The sequence below is a fragment of the Lipomyces japonicus genome (genome assembly GCF_038497905.1).
Source record: "Lipomyces japonicus strain CBS 7319 unplaced genomic scaffold V1514scaffold_25, whole genome shotgun sequence".
Classification (NCBI taxonomy): Eukaryota; Fungi; Ascomycota; class Lipomycetes; order Lipomycetales; family Lipomycetaceae; genus Lipomyces; species Lipomyces japonicus.
The window spans coordinates 1-24,018 of NW_027117837.1; the positions used below are offsets into that span (position 1 = coordinate 1).

The 24,018-nt window shown below is 41.2% G+C and overlaps 8 protein-coding genes and 1 non-coding gene across 9 annotated transcripts; 6 read left to right on the top strand and 3 right to left on the bottom strand.

The window, feature by feature from the left end:
- Positions 1-4,414: 4,414 nt before the first annotated feature.
- V1514DRAFT_282013 (uncharacterized protein) lies at positions 4,415-4,606 on the top strand (the record flags this gene model as incomplete). Its single annotated transcript, XM_066925089.1, has 1 exon — positions 4,415-4,606. One exon carries the CDS (start codon positions 4,415-4,417, stop codon positions 4,604-4,606), a length of 192 nt encoding a protein of 63 aa, XP_066782710.1.
- Positions 4,607-7,762: 3,156 nt separating this feature from the next.
- V1514DRAFT_332607 (uncharacterized protein) lies at positions 7,763-7,958 on the bottom strand (the record flags this gene model as incomplete). Its single annotated transcript, XM_066927878.1, has 1 exon — positions 7,763-7,958. A coding segment is annotated over one exon (158 nt), but the record flags the coding sequence as incomplete, so codon positions are not given.
- A 110-nt stretch (positions 7,959-8,068) lies between these two features.
- Positions 8,069-8,142, top strand: V1514DRAFT_t63. The gene has a single exon. It is a non-coding gene; the product is annotated as a tRNA-Val (tRNA).
- Positions 8,143-8,426: 284 nt separating this feature from the next.
- V1514DRAFT_357780 (uncharacterized protein) lies at positions 8,427-9,741 on the bottom strand (the record flags this gene model as incomplete). Its single annotated transcript, XM_066929665.1, has 2 exons — positions 8,427-9,014; positions 9,099-9,741. The coding sequence occupies 2 exons, from the start codon at positions 9,739-9,741 to the stop codon at positions 8,518-8,520; spliced, it is 1,140 nt and encodes a 379-aa protein (XP_066782712.1). The 3' UTR covers positions 8,427-8,517.
- Positions 9,742-10,678: 937 nt separating this feature from the next.
- Positions 10,679-11,668, top strand: V1514DRAFT_332611 (HAD-like domain-containing protein). The gene is made up of 3 exons (XM_066927879.1): positions 10,679-10,732; positions 10,784-10,833; positions 10,908-11,668. Exons 1-3 carry the CDS (start codon positions 10,722-10,724, stop codon positions 11,594-11,596), a joined length of 750 nt encoding a protein of 249 aa, XP_066782713.1. The 5' UTR covers positions 10,679-10,721; the 3' UTR covers positions 11,597-11,668.
- Positions 11,669-11,810: 142 nt separating this feature from the next.
- On the top strand, positions 11,811-15,919 carry V1514DRAFT_332616 (Nup93/Nic96-domain-containing protein). Its single transcript, XM_066927880.1, has 6 exons — positions 11,811-12,383; positions 12,464-13,478; positions 13,536-14,864; positions 14,920-15,120; positions 15,213-15,289; positions 15,765-15,919. The coding sequence occupies exons 1-6, from the start codon at positions 12,142-12,144 to the stop codon at positions 15,802-15,804; spliced, it is 2,904 nt and encodes a 967-aa protein (XP_066782714.1). The 5' UTR covers positions 11,811-12,141; the 3' UTR covers positions 15,805-15,919.
- A 180-nt stretch (positions 15,920-16,099) lies between these two features.
- On the top strand, positions 16,100-18,575 carry V1514DRAFT_332618 (protein-tyrosine phosphatase-like protein). The gene has a single exon (XM_066927881.1). The coding sequence runs from the start codon at positions 16,192-16,194 to the stop codon at positions 18,244-18,246; it is 2,055 nt and encodes a 684-aa protein (XP_066782715.1). The 5' UTR covers positions 16,100-16,191; the 3' UTR covers positions 18,247-18,575.
- Positions 18,576-18,865: 290 nt separating this feature from the next.
- V1514DRAFT_332622 (Indigoidine synthase A like protein-domain-containing protein) lies at positions 18,866-22,270 on the top strand. Its single transcript, XM_066927882.1, has 3 exons — positions 18,866-19,951; positions 20,028-20,308; positions 20,602-22,270. The coding sequence occupies exons 1-3, from the start codon at positions 19,198-19,200 to the stop codon at positions 21,985-21,987; spliced, it is 2,421 nt and encodes an 806-aa protein (XP_066782716.1). The 5' UTR covers positions 18,866-19,197; the 3' UTR covers positions 21,988-22,270.
- Positions 22,271-23,470: 1,200 nt separating this feature from the next.
- On the bottom strand, positions 23,471-23,959 carry V1514DRAFT_264745 (pyridoxamine 5'-phosphate oxidase-domain-containing protein; the record flags this gene model as incomplete). Its single annotated transcript, XM_066924791.1, has 1 exon — positions 23,471-23,959. A coding segment is annotated over one exon (489 nt), but the record flags the coding sequence as incomplete, so codon positions are not given.
- Between the last annotated feature and the right edge of the window lie 59 nt (positions 23,960-24,018).

Here is a 24,018-nt window from a genome sequence, read left to right on the forward strand (position 1 = left end):
TTATAATTATTTTCTCTACTCTTATATGCTTATATGGTTGATGTTCAATATTTATTTATAGAATAATATAATCGGGGTGCTGTATGGCTCCTTTTTAATAAGATAAAAAAAAAAAGACCCTTAGAGAGAAAAATGTGTAAGCAAAAGAATGTATTAGTTAACAAGAAGATAACAAGTTACTTACATAACTAACGATTCGTATTATTGTAACTAAAATTTAAAATACAAAAATATGTATAGAAACGAATCATGAGACGTACAAGGATTATAATAAAGAACAATCAGAATTTCAATTCGTGGGTTTCGTGTTTATAACTTAATAGTTACCTAATTAAGTAAGGATGACGTACCTAACTAGCTATAGCATTTTCAAAGGATTAAAGTTTCGCAATCGAGTTCGGAAAAAATTGTCGATTTGGTAATAAAACGCTACACCGAACTAGTTATATGACAAAGAATTTCCATCTGGAATAATTAATCACATTTGAAATTATTTATTAATAAATAATTTATTGCTTACACTCATTATTATATTTGGTGAATGCAGCAACTTGACTGATACAAATAACTTTCAGAATTAGTGGCGTATATGTGCGAACTACTTTCTAATCGTGCTGATGCACGGACCCACTCTAGTGATTGATAGTTATATGAGAGCGATATGTTGACAATATTTCACAGACTAATCGCGACAAGAGAGCAAGAGGACAAAGTATGATGCATATAATGATATAATAAGATATAATGACGAAATTTGAACCAATGATAGTGCACCGTCACATGACAATATAAACGATGTTAGGGAGCGATGTGATGTAATCCCATTGGCAAAGTCATCAGTCTAATTTGAAAAAATGTGCCGCAAATTTAATAAAATTAAAAAAAAAAATTAATCAATCTTTGTAGTATTTCTGCGGCAGCATGAGTTTGCCTTGAGTTGGATAGAATGGGCAACCGAACACTCGTGATGAAAAAAATAAGGGAACGCACTCACTTCGTGGCAAGAAAACAAATCAAATTAAATTTAATCATATCATGCACAATATTTTCAAATTTTATTACTACAGTTATTTTTTTTCACTCAGTCAGTCCTGTTCAGTATATTGGCTTGCACTTATCCAATGCGTACTAATTAGTATAACTATTGCGTTTAAAAGAGATTATCTCTGACAATAACAATAACATTTATATGTCAATTGATATTGCACATGTACTAGGAGTATCATGCTGATAAGACCAAAAGAGACGAATGAGCCCAACTGCAAAACTGCAAAACTGCAAATTATCTTAAAAAACTAATATAGCGTAGTGCATCGCAATTTTTTTATAAAAAAGATCGTTTCAATTATTTGACTAAAGTAGATACGTAATAAACTGATTTTCTTGCATGTATAAAATACTAATGATTAGTATATGCAAGTTAACTAGTCTTATTGCTGAACAGTGAAGATAGGAAAACGGTCAATGATTCAATTGAAACCAAGACCGATTTATCATACAGGCGATTGTAATATCAAGGACCCAGTTATATAATTATCAGTTTTTTGTTATTTCCAATCCTTATATAACCTTTTCAAAGGGGCCGTATTAACAGACTAGAAACATTTACGTATAGTACTTACTATGTATATATGCGTTACCGATCATGGCGCCAATTGAACTTGTTAGTAAAGGTAAACATTTATTAAAAAAAATAGGCGGCATGACCCACCTGATATCACAAGGCAGAACAGTGAGTAATGAAAGTGTGAATCGGGTTATTGTGTGGTGTTTTCGCGGTGAGTGAGATATAGCTTATATTATGTGCGGCATTGCTTATCTTGTGATGAATTTGGGGACTGAAAGTTCACGAACGGACCATCAACACGCGCATTATCCACACGAATAAAACGCATCATACCGGATCCAACTGGTTGAATCAAATTTGAATTACTTGTTACATGTCTGGCTTTTATATATCCACGCTTGTCATAAGTCAGTAACTGATGCATACGTCATGCCATATACTTGACATGTTTTTTCTTTAGGTGCCTTTATAGAAGTTAAAGAAATATACATTTGTATTTTATTTTATTTTATTTTTTTTTTTTTTTTGACGGACGCCTCTTTCCTCGGAGGCTTGATTAGTGTAGAATGAATGTTCACATAGACATTCCAACGCCACCGCTTTTTTTTAACCGGCCCTGCATTAACAGGCAAGGAAAAGAAAAATACTTATACCATGGACGAATTATTAGGCTTGCTTGCATTGCCGCGATAAATGGCTGTCCCTCCCCACATAAGATAAAGATATTCCCTTTTTATCATTTTTTTATTATTTTTTTTTGACAATTAGTGTTCATCTTTTGGTTAGTGCACGAAAGGGACCAAACAATAAGGACAGAGAAAAAGACTGCACTGCTAATTAAGTTAATAATAAATGTGACCTTTTGTGCAGAATAATGTAGACTGTCCAAATTGAGTTTGCTGCCCCGGAGGCCAGTTACCGTTAAAATGCAATCTTTTACTTGGGCTCGGCATGCCAAAAAGGGGAAAAGGGCTGACTCGTCCCCAACTCAGCGCTGCTTGATTACATACGCTGGTTTTCGTTTTTTTTGTTTTTTTTTGAGTCGCCCGGGTCCGTGTACAATACAGTGCAGATACAACTTTGTCATGCCAAGGCCAGGTACCGCGCTCTATCGCCCGCCGAGGCGGTACCTTATCAGCCCGGCAAGTTGCTGATAACTTAGTATTGAGCCCACTTCTTTATCTCGCCTTGACCCGGGGGCCACAACGCAAAATGGAGAGCGAAAGCCTATATGTATAATAAAATTATATAGTACTATACTATATGATTGCAACTGGTCCGGGTTGGGTTTGGTACTGCAGCATCACGGTCGTAATATGCTTATGTTTCCATTATCTAGCCTTTTTTTTGGTTCCGCTGAGCACGGGGTTTAAAACCCATGCCATGGCCGCCCACAATATATTATATGTCTCTTGTATGTTCACCGTTAGGCCACGATTTCTATATCTATATATTTATTTTTTTCGCTTTGCTCCCAATTGCTTGCCCTCAAAACGTTGATATTCGAAAAATAACGAGAGAGTCAGTTATGGGCTGTCGGGCCACGATATACTTATAGATAGGCCTTATCATTTTTAGCCTTTTTCCGTCACTTTTCACCATCATCTTGGTTTCTTCTTTTGCTATTCACCAGCGAATTTTTTGCCCCTTGTTTTCTGGACTCTTCTATTCTGGGTCTGGTTCTGGTTCTGGCTCTTTGCGTGTGCACTTCATGCTCGTATAATGTTCCCCACTGTCCACAACACGGCTCAAGGTCCAATCATGACCAGTTCCAAGCTACCATCACACGATGAAGGCGACATACCGGGGTCAATTGCAATTCGAAGCCTGCTGTTAGATAATAAAAGTATTCATAACAGCAATAATAGCAACGTCCACCTCGGCTCTAACCACGACCGAATTATTAATACCAGCAACAACCTGCCTTCGTTACACATGCTGAATCCGCCCATGAGTCCGCCTATGACCGGCACGGCGTCCATATCTTCCTCACTTGGCAGCACGACTTCGATCAGTAGTGCAAGCAACATGCTGACGCCGCCGACTTATGACTCGCCTACGAGCTCATCTTCATCATCGGATCCATTTTTTAATAATGGCGGTTCATCGTCATTATCATCACTGTCGACCATGTCATCATCATATCCCAACACGTCTTCCACGTTTTGGGCTGCCGCATCTTCATCTTCATCAGGTTCTGTGACTGCATCACCGCCGTCATCGAGGCGGTATTCATTTTCTACCGCGCCTTCTCAATATTTTCTTCCTTCACTAACATCATCCACTTACGCTGCGGCCGCAAGTTCAGTCTCGAGCACGGCACCAACATCTTCACTAACGTCTTCGTTATCATCATACAACAATTCATTAAACGCTGGTCCTGTTCTGCCACCACCGCATTCTTCTTCATCTTCATCGTCTTCGCCATCTGCCACCGTTACCATGATTCATTCACCGTCATCATCATCTGCATTTTCGTCTCCGCCAGATCCGTATCAGTCTTCTCAAACTCAATATTACTACGCTAGTGCGGCATCAGAGCCGTCGTGGCAGCAATCGTCATCATCGTCATCGTCAGCTTCAGCTGCTTCACACTCTCATTGGTCATCACTATCGGCTCCACGTACGTCGTTAAATGATCCTTTATCAGTGCGGTATCCGCCATCGTATACACTACCTCACCCACATGCGCATCATCACATTCCTCCTCCTTCTCATCATCTACAACAATTACCGCTACCTGCAACTTCTCAAGCACAATACATGCATGGAAGTATAATACAACAGCAGCATCAACATCATAATTACCAATACATCTCATCGTCATCTTCTTCATCGTTGTTATCAATGCAAGACCGGCCTTTTAAATGTGATCAATGCCCGCAATCGTTTAACCGAAATCATGATTTAAAACGACATAAGCGAATTCATTTGGATGTTAAGCCATTCCCTTGTCCGAATTGTGACAAATCTTTCTCTCGAAAAGATGCATTAAAAAGACACTCACTTGTTAAAGGATGTGGTAGCACCGGGTATTGATAATTGACAATGGTTTTTTTTTTTTTTTTTTTACTTTACAAGTGAATTATATAACAAAAGCTTTTTTTTTTCATTTATTTTTGGTGAGTATGAGCGAGTGATTGAGATGATAAGAAGGCATGCAGGTGAGGTTTGACTGATGTATTTTCATTTTTCATTTTTCATTTTTCATTTTTCATTTTAATTTTTATTTTCATTTTCATTTCATCTTCATTTTTATTTTATTTATTTTTTTTGGTGTATTGAATGAAACAAAACAGAACTTCTTTCTCCTTTATGCGAAATTCTGTATGGGATGGGAATGAAAGAATTACTAATTGTATGCTGGTTATTTGTATAAAGATAATGGATTGGTTGGGTTATGATATATATATCTATATATATTTCTAATAATGTATTTTTGGGAAAGGTTGGTAATAGTTGATGGTTTGATGATATGAATTTTTTTTTTTTTTTAATATTTAACATGTATCTTTTTTTCTTAATGTATAGCTACTGCATTTAATGACTCATTAGACATACTACCTACCTATAATAACCGTATACCAGTTAATATGCATGTGTTTTTTGCCGTAGTTTAGTTCATGATTATTTCATTGACGATATCGATTATCAGTTGATACCCACCCATATATGTTCGCCAATCGGCCAACTAATTATATTTTTTTACCATTAAACTATAGTGTTATGTTTGTCATTTTGGCATGTCATTCTCTTGAAGTTTCTTTTTTTTAATTTATCTGTTTTTGTCCGTTCAATTATTAAGCATCATTTCCTACGTTTAATGGACTTGACTTAAAAAAAAAAAAAAAAAAAAAAGCCACATTCTTATCCAGACGTAAACATATTGTACCGTAAACTGAAACCTTGATGCAAACCAAAAAAAGTCAACGACGAGTCATATACGCCCGCCATAGGGTACAAGTCATGCAAAAGTTTGAAGCCATACCAAGGCCTGGTCTACAGGGAAGGGGTAGGATTACGATTTGAGATTAATCGTTTATCCAAGTAAACGATGACTATACAGTACACGATTTGCGATTGGTTACGTCGCAAATAATTGGTAGATAATCGTTAAATAATCGTACTATAGTCATGTGCGTGACTTTTTTTTTGTATTTCGTGTAGCTAGCTATACGCTGAAAAATAAATAATTAAAAAAAAAGGACGATATTACGATACTATATCAGGTCCTAATAATGCGCGGAAAAATACAAATGAGGCATGGCACGTAGTTATAGGCAGAGTAATATAAAAGAATATATAGAAAAAAAAGTAATGAAATCCCATCAGAAACCATTAGCCCTGTTGCCATATCGCACTTATAATTGATTAAAAATATTTCTCCATGACTGATTGCTGAGAATTTCGTATGGCCGTATCCTAAAAGTCGGCAAGAATTCAAGTCATTCGCCTTGTTTTGAAGTTTGCTGAACTAATAGCATCCCATGGATCTTGTATTAACAAAGGTCTGAATGTTTGATGAAGTCGTGCCTGGCAAAATGTTCTAAGTAACCATCATTTCATAATAAATAATCAAACCCACTTGTTTTTAAGTGGCCTGGCATGAAAAAAATCTATATTTTTTAAAATCGTAATAAATCGACGTGAAGCAGCAAACTAGCAATTGTAACATCGCTTTTTGTTTAGTGACAAGGCAACTTGTCAGAGGGGGGATTTGTTTACCTAAATAAGAAATGCGATGATAATCTAAACGATTACGAGTTTTACGTTGCATTCCGTACAATCTTATCATCCACCCCGGTAGGCCAGTGTAAGTGTAACCAATCAATTTCTTTTTTTCTTTTTTTTTTTAATTGGGTAATAGCCTGGCGGATGCATCGGTTCGAATTCTTTAACAAATTAATCCATGCTGCGAATTTTTAAAATATTACCGTGATACGACTTTGTTAAATAACTGATAAAAGAACAAACCCCTTACTGAAAATATATCTTAAAAAAGGAAGAACACTATAACATGAAAATAAGGTTCTTCTCAGGATGTTGGACAAAATAAAGTACCAGGTAGAAATTAAAAAAAACAAAATCACAACACAAACACAAACACAAACACAAACATTACAAAAAAATGTAATATATTAAATATAGTATGCCCGTCGCAAAGTCCTTCCGCCACACCCGAATCGACCCTGTGATTCCTGTTGTTCATCCGAGTGAATCTCTGTTTCGTTTGCACATGGATGTCTGTGGGGGTCAATCGAATTTTCCTCCAGCTGTATCTACTTCAGCCACATCGTTTCTTCTCATTACGAATGAACCTTTTCCTGGGCATTTCCTCTTGCTGCCAAGTTTGATGTTTTGGTCTTGATGTGCAGATTTCTGATTTCTCTCAAGTCACGACATGGCCTGATTTCCCAAATATCTCCACTGTGACCGTGCACGTGAATTCATGTCCCAGGCTCTTTTAGACTATTACCAAGAGCATGGTATTACCCCTTAACATAGCGCTGTTTATGCTCCTGAACAGAACGGCCCGGGTGAACGCAGTGACCGCACGATTACTACCAAGCTCCGTATCATGATGCTGGATTTGTGTCTTCCTGACAAGCTCTGAACTGAAGTTCTTGTCACAACAGTGTATATTCTCAATCTGTCCCTCGGTCCCCTTGGGAATTGCTTCGTGACTCATCTGCTTCCACAACACATCTCCGTGCTTTATAAAGAACTCATCAATTCGCTCCCGCACTGATGATATGATCCTTGTTGGTTGCAATGGTCTCCACGCTTATCATATGCTTAATCCGTTTTCGAACCAGATCACTGTTCGCCGCAATGTCACTTTCCGTGAACACGGCTTCCCTTTTCTCGAGATGCATTCTTCTTCCGGATATGACATTCGTGTTTACCAAGCTGTTGTATGCTCAGAGTTTTGTTTTTGATGCACTAGTACATGCGGTGTCCACCACCTCACCCCCGAAACAGTTGTCTTATACCGCTGCTCTTCAAAGTCCTGATTTTCGTGCTTGGAAAGCCTCCATGGCCGCTGAGATTGAAAATATGTTGGCGCAAATGCCTGGAATGTCGTTAGCAAAAATTTTGCCACCACTCCTATTCTTTCCGTTATGTGGGTGATTGTAGACTGCAACCTATGTAGACCCGATTCCTTTACACATTAAAAAAAATTTTTTTTATCTTAAAAAGGGACACAGACTGCCCTATGTTGTATTGACTACTTAGTGTAGGAGAAAATAAAGAACAAATTAAGACAAACGAAAATCAACCAAAAATGGTGTAACGGAGCGAAGAAACAGAGAATATAACAGAAAGATGAAGAGAGAAGCAAAATATCCGCTACAAAGACGACAACAGGGATTTTTTTTTTTTTTTTTTTTTAAACATTATAATGAAAACACAACACGATCACCATTAATCGCAGACAAGTGCCGCGCAGTCACGTGCTAATTTTAAAATATATAACAAATATTTTTGAAATTTTTATATGGTTCGATGGTCTAGTTGGTCATGGCATCTGCTTAACACGCAGAACGTCCCCAGTTCGATCCTGGGTCGAATCATATTTTTTAAAATTAATTTTTTTTTACGTCACCTAATTTTTTTTTATTTTTTTATTTTTTGCCTTTCTGGTCTTGAATAATAAATACTAGTATTTTCAAAAAAAAAATACTAAAACAAATGACATATCTTACAAATTATGATTTAGTTGGGATTGCAGGGTATTCTTTAAAAAAAAAAAAATTTGGCAAATAAAAAATTTTAATATATTATAGTTACATCCGACCGAACGTTCGTTGTATCATTAGGTCCATTGAAATCCTTTTTTGCAAAAAAAAACCTTTTAACGATTTTTTTTTTGCTCTCCTATGTACTAATAAAAAAAACATTTCTTTTTTTTTATGCTCATATTTTTATCACAGTTCAAATTTAACATGTTAAACCTTGACGGGCGAGCTTATGATTGACGTTCCATAAGACTGACGACGTCCAATCACGTACGCAGATGCAAGCAATGTTTGTGACCATTGTTCATACACATGCTCTGGAACGTGCAAATTCCAGTCGATAGCCTTTAAAAAAGCAATCTCGTTACTGTTAATTTCAGTCGTGGGCAAGCCACAGATCTTGCTCCATGCCAAAGAAGAATAATTCTTATCTTGCAAATATTTGTTAGCCAAGATCAGGGACGCCAAAAATGCTCGCCTGCCGCAATGCAACGAATTCATTGATGGCTGAAGTAATTCCGGGCGTTCGACTTTTGGTCGCAATATCACTAAGTAGTATAACGCTACCTGTAATGTGGAATATGAACTTCGAGATCGTCGCAATGTTTCCTTGATGTAGTCACGAAGTGCCAACACTTTTGAGCCATCTTCGACATCGTCGGACCTGGCAGACGGCCATATTTCTTCAATCAGTAGCGCTGCCGATTCTGGAAAAAAAAAAAAAATAACAGTTAGCTAATTATTGCCATATTTTGTTATATTTGGTTTAATTAATTTGCTCAAAGTCATACCAATTAAAGAACTGACAAAAGCTGCCCGCGAAGCTGCTGGCAACCGAGCAATCTGTTCGGAAGGTATGGCAGTAGTCAATGCATTTGTGGTAGTTGTGGTTGTGTTAATATTCTTTGAGACCTTAAACGAAGAAAAATTTTTAGGTTTGAGCGGATCGTGATGTTGTGCATGAGAAGATGAAGAATGCCGTCGTTGGAGGTTAGCAGCAATTTTAGTTGCTGGCTTTCCCGAGTTTGCTGCCGAATGGCAAACATCAAGAGCAAAATTATCATTAGCAGTATTATTGGCAATATCACTGCGGCTGGCTCTGATAAACGACATAGGCGGTGCGAAAGTGCCGGTCGTGTCGGCAGCACCGGCATGAGGCAGGGGTAAATAACGGGCGCCACAGATGGGTGACACGTCCGAAGATCGGGTGGAAGCAGGGGAAATAGATGAAACGGAGAATGAAGTCACGGAAGGTGGCGTGAATCCGTTGGATGAAGCCGTTGAGGAAGACGAAGACGGAGAAGAAGCAAACGATGACGACGACCTACCAGCGACCATGCAGACAGCATGAACCAAGGCAGCCAGGTCGGTGGTATGTTTTGAATCAGGTGCATCCGAAATCGAAGGCAAAGACGTATTTGCCGAAGCAAGCATGGTTGAAGTAGTATCAATAATAAAACGAGACTGCAAAGGGGTAAACCAAATGTAGAAACCGAAAAAAGGAAACTATATTAAGGATGGTACTTGAGTAGCAGCGACAGAACGCAGGCAGAACCAAATAATATAAATCTTATGAAAATTATAAGCAAGAAAGTGCCAATAAAAAGAAAATGTTCAGCGTGCGCTAGTGGCTACCCAAAATCCAAAAGATTAGGAGTGAAAGAGGAGGAGGAAAAAAAAAGTCAGAGTGACCAGAGCTAAACCGATATAAACGAGTAAAAGAGTAAACCAGAGGATAAGAAGTGAGGCAAATCACAGGATCGAAATAATATGACTCTCGGTGCAATAATATTAGAACATAAAATCCCACACGTATGGTTCCGGCTGTTCAGAGTAATATCGAACGATCTTTGTGAAAAAAAAAAAAGAAAAGGCCAAAAAAATGGAAACCCTTCTTAGTTGAGGAAGATGAAGGCGACAACGGTGGCCATGACTGATAACGATGGAAGATGAGAGGAAAGAACAGAAGATCAAACAAAGGAAGCAAAAGCAAACACCAGCACCGTCCAAGAACGACGTAAACAAAAACTTAAACACACCAAACCAAATACAAAAACCAATAACCAATAACCAATAACCAATAACCAATAACCAGGAAAAAAAGAAATAGAAATCACGAAACAGGCAGAGGCAGAAAGGAGGTTCGGTGCGATGGCGACGAAGTTCGACCCGGAGACGGTGAAGAGGCGCAAGATATAAGCCAGAGCGCCCCGCCGCCGGTTGTGCTGGTGCGTCATTCGCGGCCTTTTTCTGCGTGCGATTTCTGTACTAATGGACCCAGCACAATCAGTGATGTGACCAATCACTGCGCCGGGCAGGCCGTGCGTAAGTGTGAGTCAAAATCACTTTAGTTAGTGAACGGTGGCGACAACTCGACTAATTGTGTTTTTGTATCCACCCAACCGTCCCTTGTAATGACTTCTCGGTAAGATTGTAGAATTCATGCCTGTGTGCTACTCAAATGCTAACTCATCAGAACATCCTTGTCACCATCTCCGAGCCCACCCATCAGGGCCTGTCTGTTTGGTATACATGCAAATCTGTGCAGCTTTTTTTGTTTCTGTTTTAGCTAACCTTGGTCCCCCGGAGCTGCCATGTAGACATGGATGGCCTTCTGATCAACTCGGAAGAAATATATACTGCCGTAGTTAATCAGGTACTGGCCGAGCACGGCAAAGGCCCACTGCCCTGGGCCATTAAGGCTGAATTACAGGGCCTGCCGGGCCCTTTCGCTGCCAAGCGTCTCATAGAGTGGTCAAATTTGCCCTACACGCCTGACGAGTTGTTTGCCAAAACGTCTGGCTTGCAGAAGCAATTATGGTCAAACACAAGGCCCATGCCGGGCGCGCATGAGTTACTCAAGTACCTGGTCAGCAAAAACGTGCCCATTGCGCTGGCCAGTTCCAGTCATACTCACAATTACAACTTGAAAACTGCCCATTTGCAAGACATGTTTTCCTTGTTTACCAAGCACAAGGTGCTTGGTGACGACCCGCGCATCCCTCTTGGCAGGGGCAAGCCGGCACCAGACATTTGGCTGGTTGCACTCGACAGTTTAAACGCCGATATTGAAAATGAACAAGACCATATTAAGCCTGAGGAATGCCTTGTGTTTGAAGATGGTATTCCGGGTGTGGTTGGTGCAAAAGCAGCCGGCTCGCAAGTGATTTGGATTCCGGATCCGAGAATCTTGAACGAATTTGAACATAAAAAGCATGAAATTATTGGTGAATACGGTGAAATCTTGTCGTCTCTGGAAGATCTTGATTTTGTCAAGTATTCCTTATAATAGTTTGTAATATAATTGTAAATTAACATATTAATTATTCAATGATACATGATAACAACGCTCGCTCAAAACGTACATGACTTAATTGACTAATAATTAATTTATTCAATAAAAAAAAGACCTATGCCCAAAAAAATTTTCAATTCAATATATACAAAACGTATCATTAACTAACTAATTAGTTGTTAGTTATGAATGGTATTAAATATGAATATGAAAATTCGTCAGTGTGCGGTTCAAAAAATGTCACCCAATATAAAGCTTTTGATGTCGCGCATCCCTGATAATTGGAGAAAACGTAAATCTGGCAATACCAATCGGTCTTAAAATTTTAGTTCAAGTGTACACTTAGCAAAACTTCACATTACAAAAAATAGTTTATTAGACTTGCTAAAATCTGCAGTATTTTTTTTTTTGGACGATTTGAAGTCGCGGATCAATAATTAACTGCTGGTCGCGTTCGTTTTTGTGAAAAGTTAAGTATAACCAGGCAAACAATAACAATTTAATCGCAACAAACCAGTTCGGAGCTTATCTGGAAAGAAATGTCAGCGACATTATTGACTAACGCTACTGCCATTTCTACGGTAACCACGGCGGCTTCTACAACGGCACTGTTACCACCAGCCGCGTCATTACTGGATCAACTTTTGGAAAGCACAAAGAGCTTACCCAGGACCGTGACCGGATTAGGTTCGATTCAACTCGGCATTAATGAAATTGCAGGTAGAGCTAGAGCATTGCGAGAGCGAATTGCTTCAAATGGGACCGAAGGTGATACCAAAGCGTATGTTTTGTAAAGGCTTTTTGTTTAAAAAAAAATACTGGCTAACTTTGGGAACTGTTTCAAAAAACAAAAAAATATAGTCACTATTTGCTGGCAGCTAGTGGGATCAACGCTGAAGATATTGCCCAGGATCTTGACACCGTCGAGTTAAGGACTACTATCGAGCCCGTGACATACACGTCCGAGACTGACATCAAGGGATTTTTACGATACAAGCGTGAAGAAAACATTATTGCTTCAATTGAGGATAGCGTGCGACAAACGACTAAAAAATTTGATTTATTTATTGCGCAGAATATTAGGTTGGATTGGAATTATGAGAAATTGTTAGTTTGCGAACATTTCGGGTTGGTACCTCGAGGCACGGCTGCAAAATTATCTCAAGAACTGGGGTTTTCTGGACAGGCATCACATGTTCCATTATCATCATCATCATCCTTGTCGTCGTTAACAGCAACGACAAGCGTTGATGCAAAAACGAAATCACTGGAACAGAAAAACGTGCTGCAAACCGGATGGAAAAAGGGTTCGATTGGAAGGAGCGTGCTGGGCCCTGTTTCTGGAGTGTTGGAATTTTCGGATGTTGGTAATATTGACTTGAATTATTTGTCATCTTCTCAACAACAGCAGCAACAACAACAAGTTGGATTATTGATTCAGAATAGGCAAGAGCGATATGCCAAAGTCGTTTCAGCTCTGAATGCGTATCGCTTAGAACATCGACCTGTGCCACTGATTGATGCGCTTGCAGACGTGGTCAAGTCATGGGGTACAGATACTCGATCGCAACAACTATACGATTCCTGGGCGTCATTGTCATACGTGATTCCAAATGACACGCCGGAACGCAAGTTTGGCAAGTCTTATATCGAAAGTGCAGATGACTCGAGTCAGGGTATTCAGGTTCGCAACATGATTCGTAACGGGTCACGCAAGTATTTGGAAGCACAATTCTTCAAATTGATCGAGACCGAGATTGCCAAGTACCCTCAAGAGGCACAATTGGGAGGAATTCCATCGGTTATTAATAAAGTCCAGGCGTTTTTAAAATTGCGGTTTATGAAAAATGGCATTTGGATAAAACAAAATTTGGAGGTATGAAAACTTGTTTATTCTTAAGGGGATGATATGCTAAAAATTTTTTCTTGTAAGGTTGTGAATAATATCCCAATCTGGGCATTATTGTATTATCTTCTTAGATCGGGGCATATGCAAGATGCACTGGAATTTACTGTTCAGTTTGAGAGTATATTTCAAAAGATTGAACGCGGGTTCCCGGCATATTTGAAAGCTTATGCCAAGTCTGGTGACGACCGACGATTGCCTCGAGAATTGGCCGAGCGATTGCAGGCGGAGTTTAACCATCACATTAGAGCATACGATCCAAAGACTGATGACCCGTTCAAGTTTGCACTTTATAAGATTATTGGTCGTTGTGAACTTAATCGCAAGCAAATTCCTCAGGTTGTGCTCGTGACTGAGGATTGGTTATGGGTACAGTTGGCGCTTGTTCAGGAACCCACGGGAGCAGCGGATGTTTTTAGCGGAGTCGGAACTGACGCCTACACGTTAAATGATTTACGCAATATGGTTGTCCAATTTGGAGCCAAGCATTTTAATCCCAAGGGATCGAATCCGGTCGTGTACTTCCAGATCTTGCTTCTTACCGGTCAATATGAGCGAGCGATTCATTATTTGTACAAGTTTCACGCGATTGATGCTGTACATTTTGCGATTGCGCTAGCATATTATGGATTATTGCGGGTATCCGATGACACCACCTCGGCTGACGTTGATCTGTTGACGTTGGATAGTGCAGGGCGGCCGGAAATAAATTTTGCCAGGTTGGTTGGTTACTATACGCGAGATTTTAGACGAACAGATCCGGAAGTTGCAGTTGATTATATCAGCTTGATTTGCTTAAATGGTGATGTGACCACGGTGAAAACCGGCAAGCAACAATTGAAGCTTTGCCATGAAGCCCTGCGTGAACTTGTACTTGAGACTAGGGATTTTGCTGAATTATTGGGAGATGTGCGAGCAGACGGAACCAGGGAGGCGGGCATAATAGAGCGCAAAATGGAGTTGATCAAGATTAGTGACGAGAAGCAGTACCTGCGAACAATCACTGAACAGGCAGCCGTGCAGGCAGATCAAGACGGCCGAACTGCTGACGCGGTATTGCTTTATCACTTGTCGGAAGAATATGATGTTGTGGTTTCCATCATCAACAAAACCCTGGGCGAGTCCCTTGCCATCGCCGACATGTCTAGGGACGAGATTGGCGCGGGCGTGAGCATGTCACTTATCGCTGCTGAGGACCCGGTGCAACTTGCACGCAACATGATGACCGTGTATTCGAACAATGGCGAGATTTTGAAACGAGTATCGGCACGGAATCGGGAAACATGCGGGATCTTGTTGCAGATTGTGGACGCACGGCGCGCATTTGATGCAGGCAAGCCGGAAGAGTGCTTAGAGGTAAGCCAATCGCCAACTTACGGGGAGGTTTTCGTTTTGCTAATTATTAATTTAGAATATTGCCAAAGTCAATGTTCTGCCGGTCGAATTAGATAATGATACAGGAAGTATCCGGCGGCGTGCGCAACAATTTGGTGAATTGGATGAGAACGTTGCCAGAAACGTGCCGGCGTTACTGGTTTTGGCAATGGAATGTTGCCTACAGGTAACGCGTGAGCTTGATGGCAGCGCGTATGGTGATGCTAGCCGAAGCAAGGTGAGTGCCACATGCGACCCCCTTGAAAGCTAGAGCCACCGTTGGGGTAGCTAATGTGGCATTGAACACTAACGATTGATTAAAACCATTAGAAAACTGGCGAGTTACGACGATATGCAAAAAATTGCATGATTTATGCTGGCATGATTCAGTATAGAATGCCACGAGAGTATGTATCAAATTTTTTTTTTATTATATTCTTTTTTATCAAGTTTTATTTTTTTTTTCTCTTTTCCGTTTTTCGTTTTGAACATTTTTTGAGGTTGGATGGGTCGACATTAAAGAGAACAAGGTTTTTTGGGGGAATATGCCTGGGTAACCTGACATTGCGAATCAAAAAGAGTTGTTCTAGAAGACCACGAGGACCAATCAAAAAAGTTTAAAGGCGTACGCAATAAGAAAAAGAAAAAAAAATGGACAATAAGCCAAAAGCACGCCTTCGACAACAAGGAGGGAAATTTTTTTTCTTCATGGGAGAAAGCTTTGTCAAATAAGGTTACCGGGTGATCAATATGTTGTTTCGCCGTTTGGCATGATCACTAAAGTTTTTTTCCCTTCTTTGTGCTCTGTTCCAACTTTTCGCCAAACCTTGTTTTTTTGCTGTGTGCATCATGTCGGTGGTGGCTAACCAGATATTTTTACAGGGTTTATGGTCGCCTGACACGCATGGAGACCGAATTGTAAACATTTTGACGAAGGAGAAATAAATGGGTTTCGTATAGAGTAGTAGTGAACATATAAATAAATCTGTAGCATAAAGTATGTGTATATATATCGGCAGTGACGTGCTAAATATGATGTGTATTATGTATTCATAACGTAATCGCGGTTGCAGCTGCTTTGCCATTGAGCCACACCACTTTCGTTGACGTCAGCGTGGCGTAAGAGGGCGTGGCGCATTGGAATACAGCACAAAACTGTGGCGGTGCAACCAATTACAGCGGCGAGGTTTATAACGCCTTCGTTGCTTCTTGTTTCCCTCAACATGCCCGTCTCGTTTTCTCAATATCGACACCACCTGCCTGTTCTCAACGTCAATTTATTCTAGCGATACTCCTTGTTGTTTTGCCCATGGCTTACTCGGCGGAAAGGCCTCAACTGGTTGCAGCGCCTCCGTCTTTTTTTGACTACATTCCTCGCAGCCAGCCTCAGCACCGTGTATCGTCTCCTTCCATGACGCCGTCAGAGTTTGCATTAGCACCGGCATCGTCTTTTTCGTCAACCGCGTCTGCCGATTCGATTGATTCGACTCAATCTTCTGTGTCTAATGCGCCGTCAACCGCGTCGTCGTCATCGTGCTTTAGCAGCAGCACAGGTCCTCCTGCACTGGCGAAGATACCAGCATTCTACGGCAAGCCGTTGTCCGCGTCGTCTTCCACGTCATCGTCAGCCACTTCGCTATGTGCAAAGTCAGCAGCAGCAACAGCAGCAGCAGCAGTAAGCACTGATGTTATTGCACCGCTGTGCACGCAGGAATTGGCCAGCGTGATTGCGTCCGAGCCGGCGTCCGTGCTAGTCCTGGACGTCAGGCCTTGCGCGCAGTTTACTGCCGAGCGGGTCGTGAACTCGGTGAACCTGTGCATTCCTTCCACGTTGTTGAAACGACCAGCTTTTACGGTACCCAAAATTTTGGACTCGTTGTCGTCGACGTCGTCAACCAAGCCGGCCGATGCATGCTCCAACTGGGCGGCAGCGAAAATGATTGTCGTATACGATGCCTCGTCAAGTTCGTTGGTTCCATCCTCTCCTGTGTTTTTGACCGCGTTTAAGTTTTATAATGATCCTTCGTTTACCGGCACAGTGTACTATCTCAAGGGCGGATTTGCCGAGTTTAAGACCCGGTTTGCAAAGTTTGTTACTCAGGATGATGCCATGTTGCCGTCGCCGCCGACACCATCATCGTCAAAAAAGGCTTGCGATTCACTGTGCCTGCCGATATTGTCTGGCTTGCACTTGCCCATTTTTTCAAAAAACAAGCAAGCCTCTGCAACCCCTTTTTTCTCCAACATTAGGCAAAACATGGACTTGATTGGTGGCGTGGGTGAGCCAATTCCGATTCGCGTACCTGCTGGCTGTACCGTTGCTCAACTGCGCCGGCTGCCGTTGTGGATACAAGAAGTTTTGCCCGGTTGTGATGGGGCAAAGAAAATTGCTGATCGATTTTTTGAAATTGAAAAAGATGAGCAGAAGAGGTTACAATCCGCTTTTTCAACTTCTTGTGCGATCACGACCGCAAAGGAATGCATTGCGTCTGCGTTTAGGTCCGAGTCGTCACAAGCAAAAACTACGCCCCAGTTTACAATCAGTGCGGCATTAGAGCGCGGCACAAAAAATAGGTATAACAATATTTTTCCCTATGACCATACCAGGGTCAAGTTGAAATCAGGTGGGCCGGGTGCGTGTGATTATATCAACGCCAGCTTCGTTTCTGCTCAAGGGAGCCGGAAACGGTACATTGCTACTCAGGGCCCGCTACCAGACACTTTTGCCGATTTTTGGTCTGTAGTTTGGGATCAGAACGTGCGGGTTATTGTCATGCTTACGCCCACCCAGGAAGGCGGTCAGGTTAAATGTCATTCCTATTGGAAAGACACCAAATACGGCAACCTGAATTTGGTTTTAGTCTCAGAGCAAGAAATGCCATTGTCAAGCAAAACTGGTACTCTTATCCGGGTCAGGAAATTTTCACTTTCAGATTCGTCCCGGCCGTTTGAACCGGTAAGGGAAGTGACTCATTTGCAATACGTGTCCTGGCCCGATTTAGGTGCGCCGGCCGATCCCATCGACATTGTTTCGCTCACTCGGTTAACCTCTCAATATAACGATGAAGGCAGTGGTAGCAGTACAACCGATGGTGATAATGTGAATCATCCGGTCATTGTTCATTGCAGCGCTGGGTGCGGACGTACGGGCACGTTTTGCACAGTGGACAGTGTGATTGATATGCTTGAGTTTAAGCCTGAATACAACTCGACTGCAAAGAACGTGGTAGGAGACCTTGTGGCTCAAGTCGTTCATGATTTCCGCACGCAACGGTTATCCATGGTGCAAAGTCTGCGTCAGTTTGTCATTTGTTATGAATCAGTCCTGGTGTGGAAGCTTGACGAGTTGCAAACTCAAGAGTAGTCATTTTCCGCTTTTATTTTGTTTTATTTTTTTTTTTGTTTTTTGCTTTTTTGAACCCTGGAGTTTAATACTTGTGTGCGAGTTGTGTTTGGGGTGTTTATCGTTTTATGGCATTTGATTATTATTGTTTCGTGGCATTTGGAAGGGGTTTAAACGCGTAAAGTTACCGCAAGTGTAATAATTGGTTTAATTCACATTTGGGAGCATTTGGAGTTGTCTTGAGTATTGTTTTCTGTTTTATTTTGCTGTTTCTTTCTTATCAATTGAGCACGTTTTAATCTATTTGTGGTCCGTACAGAAGTAGCATGATTGCTTTTGTTAAGAATTATCATTTAAGAATCAAGATGCGCGAGTGAGTCGCAAGCAGGGTAATAATAATTTAGAATTATTGTTTGGATTTGCCCCCGTCCCGAACCTATAAAATGTTATTTTATATAAATATAGCTCGACTATCTATGACAGATACTTTATATCTAACAGACACAGTTGCAGTTACTTTGTATTTCTTGTTTTCGTGGAGATTTATATTTGTATTGTGTGCTAGTTGTACATTGTGTGTTACTCTTTATATATTTTTGATTGTTGTTTAGAGTATATTTCATATCCACACTATCGTGTAATCTGCAACTGTTCTTCATAAAACCAAATGGTTTGTCAAGCTTCACTGAACCCTAAGCCTGGTCGTAACCTTGCCGACAATTATATCTCTCTTTAATACGTAAATTAAATATTAAACAGGGCATCTGGGGATGAGGCGGCGGCCCGTCGGGCGCCAATCGCGATAAGTGGAACGAACGATCAAGCGTACTCTTGCAAAAGTGTTTTCTGCGAAATGACTTGGAGCATTGCGAATTGAAGATTATCTATATATTCACTGTACTCATTTTTAAATCAAGGCCAGCACGAGAAATATTTTGGAACTCTTGCGATAAATAATTTTCAAATCAAATCATGTTGCCAGCGGCTTCGTCAACACGTGCGGCCGGGGCAGCTGCCATTCGCAGACGTGCCACGATCATGAAGTCCATGATCGTGCGGCGACAGATTCATCAATTCCCAGAATCGATCAAGGTTGCACCGGAAGTGCAAGATGCGGTCCGAGCCGGTGCTCCCGTGGTGGCATTGGAATCAACCATCTTAACCCATGGCATTCCGTACCCGCACAATCTTGAATTGGCACACGAATTAAACGCATTGGCCAAATCCAAGGGAGTCGTGCCCGCCACGATCGCGTTGATGAACGGCGTGCCCACTGTCGGCGCCACAGATGCAGATTTGGAAACCTTGTGCAAGAATGACCGGGGCAAGGAATTCATCAAGGTCTCGCGCAGGGACATTGCATATTGCGTGGCCCGTGGCATTACCGGTGGCACTACGATTGCCGGAACAATGATCTTGGCTCATTTGGCTGGCATCAAGGTATTTGCCACTGGTGGATTGGGAGGCGTGCATCGCGGTGCCGAGACCACGTTCGACGTATCTGCCGATTTAGAAGAATTAGGTCGCACGCCGGTTGCGGTCGTGTCATCAGGTGCAAAAGCAATTTTAGACTTGGACAAGACGTTTGAATATTTAGAGACCAAAGGTGTTCATGTATCAACTTTTGGACCAAAAGGTACAAACCTTCCAGCTTTTTATTCCAGAGATTCAGGAATTCCGTCACCGTTTAATTTTGAAACCCCGCAAGATGCGGCAGCAGTTATTCGTGAGTATATATATCATATATATATATATATATATTTGAGCCCCCATGTATGGTTTCATAATGTTAATATTTTTAGATGCAAGCAATTTGCTGAAACTTGAATCCGGGTTCTTATTCTGCGTGCCAGCTCCTCATGAATTTCATATCCCTGCTGAAATAATTGATGCTGCAATTAACGAGGCAGTCGTGCAAGCCAACGAGGCAAATATTAAGGGCAAAGAAATTACTCCTTTTTTACTCAACCGGGTATTTGAAATTACGAATGGTCGTTCATTACAATCAAACATAGGATTCGTGAAAAATAATTTTACCATCGCGGCTGGCATTGCCAAGGCACTTTCTGAAGGCGAAAAAAAGGTGAGCATTTAAAAAATGAATAATTAAAAAAAAAAGGATTGGTTTTTCAATCTTTTGGAAAATCCTTTTGCTTTTTTTAACCTTCTTTTTTTTTTCTTTTGTTTTTGGAACGATTTGGGGGAAGAAACCAAAAAAGAAAAATATTTTGTGAATAATATTAATACATGTCATGATTTTAACGTATTTGATTATACATCTATCTTTTTTTTATTTTATTTTTTTTGAATTTCTTCTCTTTTTTTTTTCTTTTTTTTAAAAAAAATTGGAAAACTGGGTATTCTGATCGTAAGTAGACTTCTTTGTCAACGCCTACTTGGTCAGGTTCAAATCCGACTTCACCATTCGCAACACTTTCGCCAACGACATCTTCGTCTTCGTCATTGGTTAGTCCATCATTTGTATCCGTATTACCAACACGAACGCCAACACATTTGTCAGGTCCAGCAGATTGTCTGGTAATCGGTGCCATCGCGGTCGACCTTACTTGTGATCTCCCGCACGCGTCAGCTCACGATGCATCATCTTATATTCACACGTCTAACCCGGGCAAGATTCATCGCACGCCCGGCGGTGTCGGGTTTAACGTTTTCTTAGCCGCATCTTACGCTTCATCATTGCGGTCGTCACGCATCCGCATGGTATCCGCAGTCGGACCTGAAGCACGGGCAGGAATCAAGCATGCGCTAAATATTTCCGACCCTCATGATGAGCTCGACCTTGCAGGCGTATTGATCAATCCGGATGCCGTGACGGCCCAGTACGTTGCCATGCACGATGCCTCAGGTGAACTCATCTTGGCCTGCGGTGACATGAACGTGATTGAGAACTTATCACCATCACATATCAGGCAACAGGTATTGCAAAATCAAAGCTCACTAAAATGGGTTGCGCTTGACGCAAACTTGGAATTTGAACCCATGACCGCTGTTATTGAAACTGCCAGGCAGGTCAACGCCAACATTTTGTTTGAACCGACCGCGGTCTTGAAATCTCGCACGTTGCTTGACGTGTTGGCACGCGTGTCTTCAACTCAGGCCAAGCATCAGTCACCCGCAGGATTGCCGTTAGGCAAGCCGTTAATCGACGTGATCACACCCAACAAGTTCGAATTGGCAGGCATGTTTAAGCACGCGCGTGACCTGGGCCTGTTCGACACGGCAGCGTGGTGGCAAACGATCGACCGGTTGCAAGCAACAAGCGAATTTCGCAACAAGGTGCTCATGTTTAGCCAGATCAACCGCATTACTGACTTGGTAGCCGAGCAAGGTCTCGTGCAACAAGCCGTGCATTTGTTACCGTACATGAGTAACATTTTCATTAAACTTGGTGACAAGGGCGTGCTTGGCGTGCAATTAATTGAATCAAGCTCGTTTACAAGCCTTCTTTTATCGCACACGTCAGCGTCATCTGTCGTATGGCATGGCGATGCCGAATTGTCCATCGTCGTGCGCTATTTCCCTGCTTTCCAAGTTTCCGACATTGTCAGCGTGACCGGGGCTGGCGATTCATTTTGTGGCGTGATGCTGGCTGAATTGGTTGCCGCATCGGTTCATGATCACAACAACAACGTGCTGACAGATTTCGATGCGGTTACAAAAATTGTAGAAAAATCACAACGAGCATCGGGGCTGACGTTGAAAAGTAGGTTGGCCGTGAACCCTGAAATTAAAAATTTATGAACAAATAAATGAACAAAATGAAAAACAAATACAATATATTAAGATGGAAACTAAAACATTGGACAAGTATATTTCAGATACTCTTTCATAACTTTTTTCTTTTCTTGAAAACCATGATTTTTGTTTGCGTATCGATAAATATCCAACTTATATAAAGGCGATGCATAAAATGTTTACCTTTGACGGCGCCGTACCAACTCAGCTGTGCCATGTGTTGTATTTTTTCTTCTCAAAATAATTATTAACAGGTTGTGCAATAATGGAAAAAGAAACTGAAATAGGCTTACTATAAAGGGTAAATAAATCACTAAAAATTGTCGAGTTATAATAAGAAAAAAAAAATTACAAACCACTTAAAGTAGCTTTGTGTTTTTTTTTAAAAAAAGTAGAAATAAATTCATGACCGTACTTCAAAAATCCAAAAAAAAAAAAAAAAACAAGTTAAGCCAAATTAATTAATAGCCAATTATATATCCTCAAAGAAAAGCAAAAAAAACACCCTCAGAACGAACGATAGATAAAAACGATCGAGAAATATTAAGTGTCTTCGAATTTAGTTACCACCATGAATGTAACTCAAAAGACTTGCAAGCCAGCCAATAGAGTCTGGACTGTCATTCCGATGACCTCCACGATTCCCACCAGAAATGCGACCACGGAATGGGCGATCATCACCACCGGAAATCTTGTGAAAATCAAACTTTTCATTGTCATCATCATCATCATCATTATCATAGCTGCGTCTGCGCTTTCTGTCAGTCTTGGCGCATAGCTTGGGTTTCAATGGTGCACATTTCCACAAGGCATCCTTAGCAATATCCGATTCGATATCAAAATCAGGAATGCTCGCAAACAAGTCATGCACGCATGCTCGGTAAGCTTCCAGTCTGACATGACGAACATCATTATCGAATTCTTTCTCATGATGGTCGTATTCACCATGATGACGGCCTGATTCTTTGCGGTGAGACCTAAATCTATGATGAGGCTTGAATGGACCTTCATGCTTGAAATCATCATGTTCATTATCACGCTCGAAGTCATGATGAGGTCTGAAGACACGATGTGACCTGGGTGGACGATGCTGTTCAAAATCATCATCCTCATCCTCGTGATCAGGTTCAAAATCACGATGAGGCCTGAACCGACGATGGGGCCTGAATGCACGATGATGCTCGAAATCGTCATCATGATCATGTCCAAACTTGGGATGTCTTTCAAAGTCGCCATGTGGACGATGGTCAAGCTTGAATTCACCATGAGGACGGTGATCGAATTCAAAGTCATCATGAGAACGGGATTCGGGTACAGATTCACTATCAGGTTTTTCATTAAAGAATGGGACACGCCGATCGGCTTTCAATCGATCAAGTGGCGGCTTCCCCGATCGGTGTTTCCTCTCATCGTTGTCCTCGCGCTCATCGTTTCGATCGTGCTTCTTATCATCATCGTGATGACCCTTCTTGGGAGGACGAAATGGAATGTGCGGCTTAGGAAGAGTCACATTCTTGTAAAGGTCGACGGGAATATCACCAATGTAGACAACTTGGCTGGAATCACCAAGCAAGTAAACGTCAGTGACGTTAAACTTGTAAAAATTGCCAGGAAGTCGTGACTTTTGGAAAGGATGACGGTGAAGAAAGCACTTGGCCAATTTTTCATTATTGTCGGAGTCAGAATCCACAACCGAAAGCAAACCTTGCAATGAAAGTCTAGGCTTGAGTAACTGAAAGAAGGGAAAAGACGAAGACTTGATATCAAACGATACTGGGGATCCGGCTTTCCAATTATTGTACTGAATGCCATGTTCATCAAAAAGCAAAGTCAACGTGCCGTCATCGTCACAATCAGCATATGACTCAACAAGCCCAATCGGCTTGCCTTCAAGATCACCAGACTGATAGATCGTGATCAAGTCACCAACGGATTCATGATGGACTAACTTGCGAGCTTGAACAGCTGCCTTTTCAATAAGATCTTCTTGGCCAAATATCCGCACATTTTTAAATCCTACAGGCGGGCTCTGTTTAA

Bases quoted from the DNA above. Each gene is read 5' to 3' on its own strand.
- V1514DRAFT_332622 (XM_066927882.1), top strand. From the start codon at position 19,198: ATGTTGCCAGCGGCTTCGTCAACACGTGCGGCCGGGGCAGCTGCCATT. The intron at 19,952-20,027 runs GTGAGTATATAT...TAATATTTTTAG, and splicing joins AGATGCGGCAGCAGTTATTC to ATGCAAGCAATTTGCTGAAA. The intron at 20,309-20,601 runs GTGAGCATTTAA...GATCGTAAGTAG, and splicing joins TTTCTGAAGGCGAAAAAAAG to ACTTCTTTGTCAACGCCTAC.
- V1514DRAFT_332616 (XM_066927880.1), top strand. From the start codon at position 12,142: ATGTCAGCGACATTATTGACTAACGCTACTGCCATTTCTACGGTAACC. The intron at 12,384-12,463 runs GTATGTTTTGTA...AAAAAAATATAG, and splicing joins ACCGAAGGTGATACCAAAGC to TCACTATTTGCTGGCAGCTA. The intron at 15,121-15,212 runs GTGAGTGCCACA...TAAAACCATTAG, and splicing joins GTGATGCTAGCCGAAGCAAG to AAAACTGGCGAGTTACGACG.
- V1514DRAFT_332618 (XM_066927881.1), top strand. From the start codon at position 16,192: ATGGCTTACTCGGCGGAAAGGCCTCAACTGGTTGCAGCGCCTCCGTCT.
- V1514DRAFT_332611 (XM_066927879.1), top strand. The intron at 10,834-10,907 runs GTATACATGCAA...GCTGCCATGTAG, and splicing joins CATCAGGGCCTGTCTGTTTG to ACATGGATGGCCTTCTGATC.